The 12182-nt window shown below is 29.5% G+C and overlaps 1 protein-coding gene across 1 annotated transcript; it reads left to right on the top strand.

Moving 5' to 3' along the window:
- Window positions 1-2208: 2208 nt before the first annotated feature.
- Window positions 2209-10760, top strand: LOC113378650 (ATP-dependent RNA helicase DHX36-like). Its single transcript, XM_026619212.1, is given in 14 exon segments — window positions 2209-2220; window positions 2344-2583; window positions 3697-4003; window positions 4006-4067; window positions 4124-4259; window positions 4262-4292; window positions 4381-4559; window positions 4562-4732; window positions 6266-6481; window positions 6941-7168; window positions 7171-7300; window positions 8863-9039; window positions 10433-10561; window positions 10685-10760. Coding segments are annotated over 14 exon segments (2094 nt in total).
- The last annotated feature ends 1422 nt before the right edge of the window (window positions 10761-12182 follow it).

Raw genomic sequence — 12182 nt, 5'->3', positions numbered from 1 at the left:
AACTTGCCTTAAGGCAAAATGCTACTTACAACTAGTTATATTTATATTATTTTTTATGCTTATTAAAATGTATGTTCATACATACATGACATTGTACACATACATACATACATTGTATGACAGTCAATATTTCTCGGCTTAATGTGAGTTGATTCGAATCAAATAATTCAATTCAGATTGATTCGAATGACTGGAAATTATGTTCATGCATCTATCGACGTATTTTTATCTATGTTATTTACAGATATTAAATAAATCAAAACAATTCAAGTTTTCGAATCTATAAAGGAAATTGTTTATATACTGTTTGTGCTCGATCACGCATTCCTGCACTACGCTTATAAACAAAAATCTAAACAAAAATTCCAATTTGTTAAGACGGAAAAATAGCGAACGTATCTTTCGTGGTTGTATTAAAAAAGTGCTCGTTCGTTAGGTGAGGCACGCCTTAACGAACAAGCACGAACCAACACGACGAAAAATATGCAAGTAGTTATGCTTTCGCTTGGCGATAATGCAGTTGCGTATATTATTCGTCGTGTTCGTTCGTGCTTGTTCGTTAGGTGAGGACGCACCTTTACGTTTACTTTAGTTGAATCATCGAGTGAAATATACCAATCAGTATCGCAATATATAGGTTAAAAACACATAACAGTATGTATCGCTTATAAGCATAACAGTATGTTTTGATTTTTAGTATATAAACTATATAAACCAGCCCTAGACAACATGAGAATCTAAAATATTCATAACGAACTATCTATTGTGTTCAGTTTTGTGCGACGATCGGCCAAGCCGTTTCATTATAAATAGCAGAAAAGTGAAAAATTTTCGTCCACGTTTTAGCCCGCAATTCCGAATCGATTTTGAAAATTCAAAAACCGTTCGAAAGATATTGGTTGGGAATGTGCTGATTAGTTTTTGGTAGAAATCAGCCGGGCCGTTTTCTTGTAATAACGCGTTAAAAAAATTTTTTCGACGATTTTCATGATTATTATTTTGACGGTAGATACCATAGTCTTATGGATCATACTAAAATATTACGGCCCTACGACAAGTCGTTAATTTTAAAAATTCGTCAAAGTTTGCAAAAATTAATATCATTTCTTGGCATTTGTCAAAATTACACCTTTGATCGAGTTTTTCTCAAAAACGCCTGAACTGATTTCAGAAATTTAAAAGCCATTTGATGTGTCTCAATGAGGACTATCGTTCGTCAGTTTTGTGCGACGATCTGCTAAGCCGTTTTTTTGTAATTTGAAAAAGTGGTAAACCTTTCGTCTACATTTTAAGCTCATACTGCCGAATCAATTTTAAAAAATCAAAAACTGTTCGAAGATATTAGTGGGATGATAATGATTAGTTTTAACGAAAAAACTACTGAACCGTTTTCTTGTAATTAACGTTGAAAAAAAAAAAACTAAGCCGATTTTATGGAACTTTTTTGCGACATATTCATGGTCTTTAGAACTTACTGAAATATACGGCCTACGACAAATAGTTTAATTTTAAAAAATCATCAAAATTTGAGAAAATGAGTAGTTTTTTGACGTCGTTAAATTAAAATTAGATGATTTACTTGGTATAACGATAGATTATGGTGTTAATGAACATACTAAACCATTAACGTCCTACGAAAACTGGTTCAATTAAAAATTATTGATTTTTGAAAATGCTTTTAGAAAAACTCCGAGTTAACGTGTTCGTTCGTTTTCATTATTGATAATAAATCCACTCGGAATACTTATAATCACTCATAAATTAATTTATTTTTTATTGATTGAGTCGATTATTTACACATACGGGAAGTTCATGTAACTTGCCTAAGGAAAATACCAATACCAACTAGTTTTCCAATTGAATTATACACAATACGCATTTCTTTATGTTTGAATTACACACATAGCATTTTTAGGCGCGTAATTTGAATTATTCATATTCGGTTTGAAAATCAGGCTCTGGAGCAATTATTTATTCTTTATATCTAATTGATATGATTGGCAATTATTAATAACAATTAATGTATGAACAAAACAAAAGCTTAAATATATATATTTTTTCTTTTGAAGAGTAGGTATGACAAGTATTATAGATAAATAAACATGACATAAGTAAACTTTAAGCTATTTCTGAGAGGTTATGATATACAAATTAAATATATATATATATTATATATATATATATATATATATATATATATAAATAGCTATGAAAGCAAAAGTAAGTATAATAGCATATATTTATTAATAATATTGTTATTCGCTGTTCTTAATAGTCCTGCATTTAGTCTTGCTATTTCTCAATGGATCTATAACCTTTATATTAATATTATTACTAATGCAGGCAATGAGCAGAGGAGGTCACAGGGGTTCTAGAAGAGGTTTTCGGACACCTGTTAATTATCCACCTAATAATAGTTCCGATGATGATGAAATTAACAAAAATACTGAAACAAGTAAAAACAAGCGTCCTACAAAATATTCCCCTGCGAGCTATAACTTCAATTTGGGAAGAGGGAATGATGGTCCATCATACCACTTCCGTAAACGGTTTCAGAAGAATAGGGGTGGACCTCCTGCAGATGTACGTGCAGGAGATAATATTTCGTGGTACCGTGATCGTATAAAGAAGGAACAGCAACAAGAAATATGAAAAAGGTAGTTAAGGAAAAGATATATATATATATATATATATATATATATGTAGCAGCAAACATTATTTAGCCATATATGCAAAATTGTGGATGTAGAAGTTAGCAAATTATATAGATAGTTTACCCACTGCAATTTTTTGTTAATTCTGTTTATTTGTTGTTTTACCTTGTACAGTTTTTTTAGAATATTTATAGAGTAGTAAAAAGAATTACTTAATTATTGTTAGTGTGTAGAACATCAAAATTTCTAGTTAGTAAATATAATTTATACAGACTATCTTTTGCTAATGCACCTAACCTCTCTTTACCCTCGGTTCACTTCTATATATATATATATATATATATATATATATATATATATATGTTAAAGAAGTTAGTTTTGATGTTGAGAAATATGAGTAAGTTCTTCAAGGGCATACATCAAATAAAAGGCAAAGATTTAGAAGTTAATCTTTAATTTTTCCAAACGTTTCGACATAGTATTTTATGTCATCATCAGTGGATATAAATATGGTCTTACATCAGTAGCTAGCGCAAGGCACATAATTTTGCACTATCATATAACACTAACTTGTTTTTTATTATTTTGTTGAACAGAGCATAGCAAAATATTTGTGAAATATATAATATATTTTGCACAGAGCTTTGCAAAATATATTATATATTTCACAAATATTTTGCTATGCTCTGTTCAACAAAATAATAAAAAAAAAAACAAGTTAGTGTATATATGATAGTGCAAAATTATGTGCCTTGCGCTAGCTACTGATGTAAGACCATATTTATATCCACTGATGATGACATAAAATACTATGTCGAAACGTTTGGAAAAATTAAAGATTAATTTCTAAATCTTTGCCTTTTATTTGATGTATGCCCTTGAAGAACTTACTCTATATATATAATATATATATATATATATCTATATATGCATATGTGTTTGTGTATGTATATATATATATATATATGCATATGTGTTGTGTGGTATATATAATATATCTATGTGTGTGCACGCATTCATAATAATTCTATTTTTAATTAAGATACCTGTAATAAGAATCAGCCAAAGAAAAGTTGATAAAATAAGCTCGTTGCTCAATACACCTGATATAAAAAAATTTTCATATTTATCTGAGCATTGTATGCCCTATTACTTTAAACAATTAGCTTCTAATGAATCATTTGAAGAACGATTAGAAAGGGCGAACAAAAATAAAATTACACAAGATGATGCTCTGAATCAGGAACTGCAATCAGAGTTTATAAATAAACATGACAATATGACTTATAAAACAATGCAAAAGTCTCGCAAGGCTTTGCCTGCGTTCCAGATGAAGGACCAAATATTAAACATATTCAAGACAATCAAGTTACATTAATAAGCGGTGAAACTGGATGTGGGAAAACAACACAGGTAAAGATAATGAATATTCTTCTACAATATAACAAGTTATAATGAATATTTTTCAGGTAGCCCAATTTTTATTAGATGATGCTTTAATGTCTGGAAATGGCAGTGTATGTAAAATTGCTTGCACTCAGCCCAGAAGAATCAGTGCAATTTCTGTTGCAGAAAGAGTGGCATCCGAAAGAAATGAAAATTGTGGTGTAAGGTAGGATACCAGATTCGACTTGAAAAGTTAGTTCAATATTTTTAATCTTGAATAATTATTATGTACTTATATTGTATGACATTTGCTAAGACTAACTTTTATATTCTACTTCAGAGTTATGCCCAGAAAATCTGGTAGTATATTATTTTGCACCACTGGAATACTTCTACAAACCTTAGAAAGCAGTCCTGTACTGCAGGAATATTCACACCTCATCATCGACGAAATACATGAGAGGGATGTTAATTGCGATCTGCTATTAACAGTTTTAAAAGAGAACATTATTCCTCATCGAAAGATTTAAAAGTGATATTAATGAGTGCTACATTGAATGCAGAAATCTTCTCAAATTATTTTGATAAATGCCATATTATTACAATACCAGGTTTTTGTTATGATGTTGAGGAATTTTATTTGGAGGACGTGTTAGAAGAATTGAACTTTTACAGTTTTAAAACTGCTACAGGTACAAATACAATGGATCTTGAATCTTAGATTTGTATATATTGTATATAAATAAAAACCAAAAAGTTTTTTATAAAAATATCATCAGCTAAGAACATGATCTTCAATAGAAATAAACAACTAGTTGTATATTGCACTTTGCCTTACAGCAATTTGCATAAACTTGCCCCGAGGTATCGAAACACATAGTCAATAAAGAATAATTTTTCTTCTAACCATTTCATAATTCGAGGAATGGGCTGCATATCATTTCATACCATACAAAACTTTGATTGAATTGCGCACTATCTAAAAGACAATATTAAGAGCTAAAACTTTCAGAGAATTGTTTTTTATCAATTTGAAACCATTTGAGTCCTTGGGAGCAAGGAAATTAGAAAATGTCATTAAGGACCACCCTAATATGTATATATATGTATATATATATATATATATATATATATATATATATATATCAATTTAGAAATATGAACAAACGGCACTCTTTTGCAGTTATTTATTAAATAATATTAATTTTACTTACTGGTGAGCACAACCAGTAAGTATTTAATAAATTGGTGCAAAAAAGAGTGCAATTTGTTCATATTTCTAAATAAATATCTTACCACTCAGAATACATTTGTTATATGTATATATATATATATATATATATATTTGTTCATATTTCTAAATAAATATCTTACCACTCAGAATACATTTGTTATATGTTATATATATATATATATATTATATATATATATATATATATATTGTAGAGCTTCGAACAAAGAATCCAAAAAGTAATAAAAAACAAAAAATATAGATCATTGCATGTAATATTTCATAATATAATTTCAACCATTGTTAATATTTTTTGTATTTTATTTTTAATAAACTACCCCTCGTTTCTAAATGGCGTGATTTATATTACGATTCTTTAAATCATATGGCCTATATTTTATTATTTAATTTAGTTTATTATTTATTTCATTTTATTGGTTTCGGTTTCAATTGTACAATTTCTTTTCAATTTGTGTGTGTCTTTTTCCTAGTTTGTATTCATATTTTTATTTCTGTGTAACTTGTAATCTATAGTAATTCTACTAGAAAAATATTTAATCCAGTTATTTTTAATTTTAACTTTCTACAATATTTATTAGAATTTCTTTACTGAATAAAAACAACAAACAGTGTCGAAAAAGTGTATATAATAAATATGTAGTTAATTATATATTGTTTTTATTTTGACTATTTGTCTATATGTATTACATAATTATACTTGAACTCAGGTCACAATGCAAGAGAAATAGGAAAGGCTTATAATGATCAGATATAAAAGAAATGTCCTCATATATACAAAAAAATAAGAACAAATTTAGTAAAAAAGTTATACAAGCTTTACTTAATCCCCTCTCAGAAGATATCAATTTGGAACTAATTTCAAAACTGATATGGCATATTTGTGATACACAGCCCGATGGAGCTATTTTGATATTTCTACCGGGTATGAAAAAATATATTTAATATTCAAATACAATATTATACTTGAACTCAGGTCACAATGCAAGAGAAATAGGAAAGGCTTATAATGATCAGATATACAAAGAAATGTCCTCATATATACAAAAAAATAAGAACAAATTTAGTAAAAAAGTTATACAAGCTTTACTTAATCCCCTCTCAGAAGATATCAATTTGGAACTAATTTCAAAACTGATATGGCATATTTGTGATACACAGCCCGATGGAGCTATTTTGATATTTCTACCGGGTATGAAAAAATATATTTAATATTCAAATACAGTAGAACTCCAATTATCCGAACTCCGACTATCCGAATCGCCGATTATCCGAATCATTTTCAGAAAAAAAATTTGTCCAAAAAAAAGTCTAAGTGCGCTATTATTCTTCCACCAGCAAAGCCAGTGTAGGCACATTGTTTGTTTTGATTTGTCGGAGATGTTTACAAAACAATGATTTTTATTTCTAAACTTGTACATAAGTACATTTTATTTATATTTAAAACATGTGAAAATGTCATGTTTCTTTCATTTAATTCAATAAAAAAATAGTCCAATATCAAAACGTAACTTTTTTTCTCTCCAATGGCAATTTTAAAAACAAACTCCGATTATCCGAATATTTGATTATCCGAATGGGTCCCGGTCCCCATTAATTGAGATAATTGGAGTTCTACTGTACCTATTGTTAATTAATAATTATTCTGTAGGACTCGACACTATCTCCAAGTTACACAAATCTTTGCTGAGTGAATCTGATAAATATAATAAATCTGTCCAGATTTATCCTTTGCATTCCAAATTATCGACTGCAAATCAAAAGAAAATCTTCGAAAGTCCTCCAGAAGGTGTGAGAAAAATAATTGTATCGACAAATATAGCAGAAACCAGCATCACAATCGAGGATATTAGATATGTAATAAATTGTGGCAAATCCAAATAAAATCGTTTGACGCTGATTTGAATTTAGACAGCCTTAAGGATGAATGGATAAGTGTTGCTAATATGAAACAACGGAAAGGTCGAGCTGGTAGGACTAGGGAAGGAAAATGTTATCATTTGTTCAGTAGGTAGGTATAGGTAAATAGTATAAAATATTGAAGTTGTAGTAAATTACTTCCTGAACAAAAAACTGTTCGAAAGATATTAGTTGGGAATCGCGTTGATTAGTTTTTAGTAAAAAAATCTTCGTAATAAATGTTGAAAAAATTTAAGGTTACGATGAATTTCGTAGTCTAAAATAACATACTAAATAAATATTATAGGCTTACGTAAGCGTTTCATTCATCAAATTTCAAAATTTCACCGCGCGCTGATCGATTTAAATAGAACTCCAATTATCCGAATCCAATCACGAACTCCAATTATCCGAACTCTGACTATCGAATCGCCGATTATCCGAATCACTTTCAGAAAAAAATTGTCCAAAAAAAGTCTAAGTGCGCTATTTTCTTCCACCAGCAAAGTGTAGGCACATTGTTTGTTTTGGTTTGACGGAGATGTTTACAAAACAATTATTTTTATTTCTAAACTTGTACATAAGTACATTTTATTTTATTTAAAACATGTGAAAATGTCATGTTTCTTTCATTTAATTCAATAAAAAAATAGTGCAATATCAAAACGTAACTTTTTTTCTCTCCAATGGCAATTTAAAAAAAAAACTCCGAATATTGGATTATCCGAATATTTGATATCCGAATCGGTCCGGTCCCATTAATTCGGATAATTGGAGTTCTACTGTAATCAGAAGCTACTGATCTGTTGATTGCAGTTGACCTGTCGTTCACACCTAAATAGAATACATCTTTAGAACCCGAAATGGATGAAATGTAGGCTTGCATCGAATATTCGGTTACTGTTCGGTATTCGGTATTCGGTATTCGGTATATTCGGCACTCTTTTTGATATTGGCCGAATACCGAATAGTTAAATTCAAAGGTTTACATAATATGAAATGAATTCGGTATTATATTTTGTATATATACTAATTTAAATTTTATTGATTTGAGATTGTAAACGAACACGTGAAGAACTCTTTCTTCAATATTCAAAGGACACGTTATTGTTATATGTTTATGTTATTTGTTAAGAATCATTACTAATCATTAATCAAAGAGAACAATAAATGTTTATGAAAGAAATAATTAGAAATACATTAATATATATGTACAGTATCGCTTTTTGATTTTATTCTCTAGTACATATGTTATTTAAGTATTCGGTATTCAGCCGAATAGAATAAATAGAATAAATAGTGCCAAATAAGAAAGAGTTACCGAATAGCGAATAGTTGCAAGCCTAAAAATTGACATACATGTAGTACGTTAGTAATAGTAATTACTTCAATACGAACGAGTTTAGGCGCTATAAACCAGCCGAATAATTGCCGAATATTCGGTAATCGGCATTTTGCCGAATATAATATTCGTAGCAAGCCTAATGAAATGAAATGTGGTAAACAAATTAATTTATTCATACAATTATAGATATTACAAGTGCGCTTAAAAGAAATCGCATTGATTACTATTTCTTTCGGAAGCGAAAATTTTATTTTTGAAATAGCTGAATCTAAATTCTTTTTGACTAAGTTCTTAAAGCAAAATGCCGCTTACACCTTATTTTTTTGTAGACCGAGGATGACTTTGCTGAAAGAATTTCAGATGCCGGAAATGTTACGAATGAGAATCGAGGAAGTAATTTTGAAAATTAAGCTCTTGCAGCTTGGAAACATATCAGAGTTTTTGGCGAAAGTACTAGATCCACCCGATGAGAAAGTTGTACAATTTTCTATTGAATTTCTACAAAGGTAAAAATAATTATATATAATAATAATAATGAGTAGTACTGCCGTAAGGCAGGTTAGTGAGCTTAGTTAAACTCGAACTCGATTTAGAGAGTGAGAAGTTTAAGTAGTGTGAGAAATTTCCTATTTCTATTTCACACCGCAGTACCGAGATAGACTAATTTTCAATTGGAAACATATTATGATCTATATTTTTCATTGAAAATGGACACCGCTGGTTCCTGATGTCAGACTGTCGAACGCGCGACGCCATCCATATCGGTCCATAACGACCTCGGCCACGGCAATCCTAATTATGTATATTACTTAGGACCCCATCCTAATTATATTATATATACATACATTTGTACCCCAACCAATAATGGTAAAATAGAAATATAACAAAATTCATCAGTTGTAATGATTGTTAACTTCCCGTAGGGCAAGTTATAGTAATCGCAAAAAAATCGAAAATGAAAATTTTTATATATCTTTACGTTTCAGAGGTTTCTGAATATTTTGGCATACCTTAGAAAAAATGGATGTATGTGTGTGTGTGTGTGTGTTTGTGTGTGTGTATGTATGTGCGGATACAAATTTTCGTCGACGATTTCGGGAACACGGATCAACCGATTTGAATAATTCGATTCGTATTGATAAGGAGACGTGCTGATTAGTTTTTGGCGAAGGCAGGTCCAGCCGTTCCAAAGATACGGGGCAAAAAGTGCCGAAAACGGTAACTCAGTTTTTAAGAGAACGAGCCTCCGATTTTAATAATTCAAAAACATTTGACTTGTATTGACAAGATGAAGAATTGGTCAATTTTCATGAGGGCAGGTCTAGCGGTTCGGAGATCTAACGAAAAAAGTAAAAAAAAATGCATTTGGCGGTCAAAATGATCATTAGACATATGCACATCAAATTATCAGATATTTTATAGAGATTTTAACAATAAATATAAATTTTGTTTGCATTCCTATGGGTTCCGTACCAATGTTTATTCGTTAGACAGCGACACGGCGCTTACGCGCTTTGACATTTTGTTTCTATGCAGTTAAAGCAGTACGATTGCTTTGAAAAAAAGTTCAGATCTTCCAAAATATGCCAAAATAAAGAATACATTATTTTTTCCAAAATAAATTTAAAAAAAAAAAAAAAAAAAAAAATTTCAAAAAAAAGTAATTTTTTGTCCAATTTATAGTTTCTCAAAAATCTTATTTTTTCGAAGTAATTTTTTTTAAAAAATGTCAATCGTTTTTAAAAAAATAATAATTTTTGGTACGGGAAGTTCCCGCAATTTGCCTTAAGGCACGATGCCTTAATTGCCTTAAGACAGAATTCCACTTACAGCTAGTCTTACCATAGAAGTATATTGGCTGTTTTATGTTAGTAAGTTACTTGTTTTTTGTAATTACAGATTAAATGCTCTAGATTCGGAAGAAAATTTGACTTTACTAGGATATCAATTGGCACAATTGCCAATGGATCCCCAAGTGGGAAAAATGATTCTGATGGATGTAGAATTCATAAGCGTTAATGGATTCAAGTTTCGTGTAGAAGTTTTTTGGCGAACCTCATTTTACAATTGTGAAGTTTTTGAAGTCAGTATTTTAAATATTTAAATAATTTTTTGAATATTACAAAAATGATTAATACAATTATTTTGTAGATTGATTTCGGAGTTATTGTCTGAAGAAGGTGCATCGTATTCGGACTATGAATTTGAAGAGACTTCTTCGGATTGAGATTGAATGACTTAATTAGACTTAATTAAATTAATTATATATATATATATATATATATATATATATATATTTTAACCACCGATGGCACCAAAATTTCACCGACAATGCCAAAGATGTATGCAAGTTCCTCCTGATGCTAAACAAAACTGTTACCTGTGGAGGATGGTCAGTATAACAGACGAAGACGTCTTATGTATTTGTTTATTTCATAATTTCTTGTACACTTTACATTAACTTAACAACTGAACTTAAATATGACTCCATTGATAACTAAAGTGCCTCTGCCTAACTCATATTGATCTGAACTTTATGGAAACTAAATGACCAAAGACTTCGTCATTGCAAGCCTTTTTAACAGGTCGCCCTCAAAGTCATTTTATAATCCTTGTTCAATGTCACTGCATAGTGCAACTCGATGTTTTACTAATAATAATTAATAATTAATTAATAATAATTTTATCAACGCTCGCTGGGCTAGTCAAGGATATCTCGAGCATACAATGTTATAGCATGAGTCAGTCTGCAGAACTGCGTAGTTTATATTTTGACCGTTTTATAATATTTATTTATAATTATTACGAATGGGAGCATACCCTTACAATATATATATAAATATATATATATAACTATCCTTCGTTTTACACTGTTGCGCAACTCTTATCAAGACAAGAGGAACCGTGCCTAAGGCTCTAGGCACAGGCAACACGCAGGAAAGTCGGAACCTTCCGAAGACTTCCGAAGTCATGCGAAATCTTATCGAGGCAAAATTGAAGTGCCCTCTTCCTCTTACCCACAGAATGCTCTCAAGATAACATCATACAAAATACATTATCAACTAAATTCAAAGTGACTTGTTATACAGTTGTTGAAGTTTAATTTACATGCTTCGTATACTATTGATTCCTTTATATAAATTTATATTAAATTACGAGTTTTCACGTTGATTGCACAACAAGTTTCAGATCTTACAGGGTTGCTTGAAAATTAATTTTTTAACGAAATTTATTAGTTTTGCATTTACACCTTTATTATAAACTATAAACTATAATTTTCTTATATCTACAATAACTTTTTCATTGTTTTACTGTCAAAATACAACACTACAAAATGTATGTTACAGTTACGAATTCTTTGTAGTTTATGTTAACGATAGAAATATGTAGATAAGATGAAAACTCCCCGTTTTATGATCAAAACTAAATATTAGTGTGTATAAGCTAATTTGTTTGAAATACCAAAACCAAAAATATCATTGTTTTTAAACTTGTTTATTTTTATCTATAAAGAAAACGCAATATTTAAAATAGTTTTTTATATTATATGTTATATTGTATTATATTGTATATTATATTATATATTATATTGAAATAAATTATTATTCTAATAATTTATTAAATGTGTTTGATATTAAATATATTAATC

The sequence above is a fragment of the Ctenocephalides felis genome, unplaced genomic scaffold, assembly GCF_003426905.1.
Source record: "Ctenocephalides felis isolate EL2017-DRISC unplaced genomic scaffold, ASM342690v1 CF-g0.4_SCAFFOLD_01886, whole genome shotgun sequence".
Lineage (NCBI taxonomy): Eukaryota > Metazoa > Arthropoda > Insecta > Siphonaptera > Pulicidae > Ctenocephalides > Ctenocephalides felis.
This window is presented reverse-complemented; position numbering and strand designations above follow the sequence as displayed.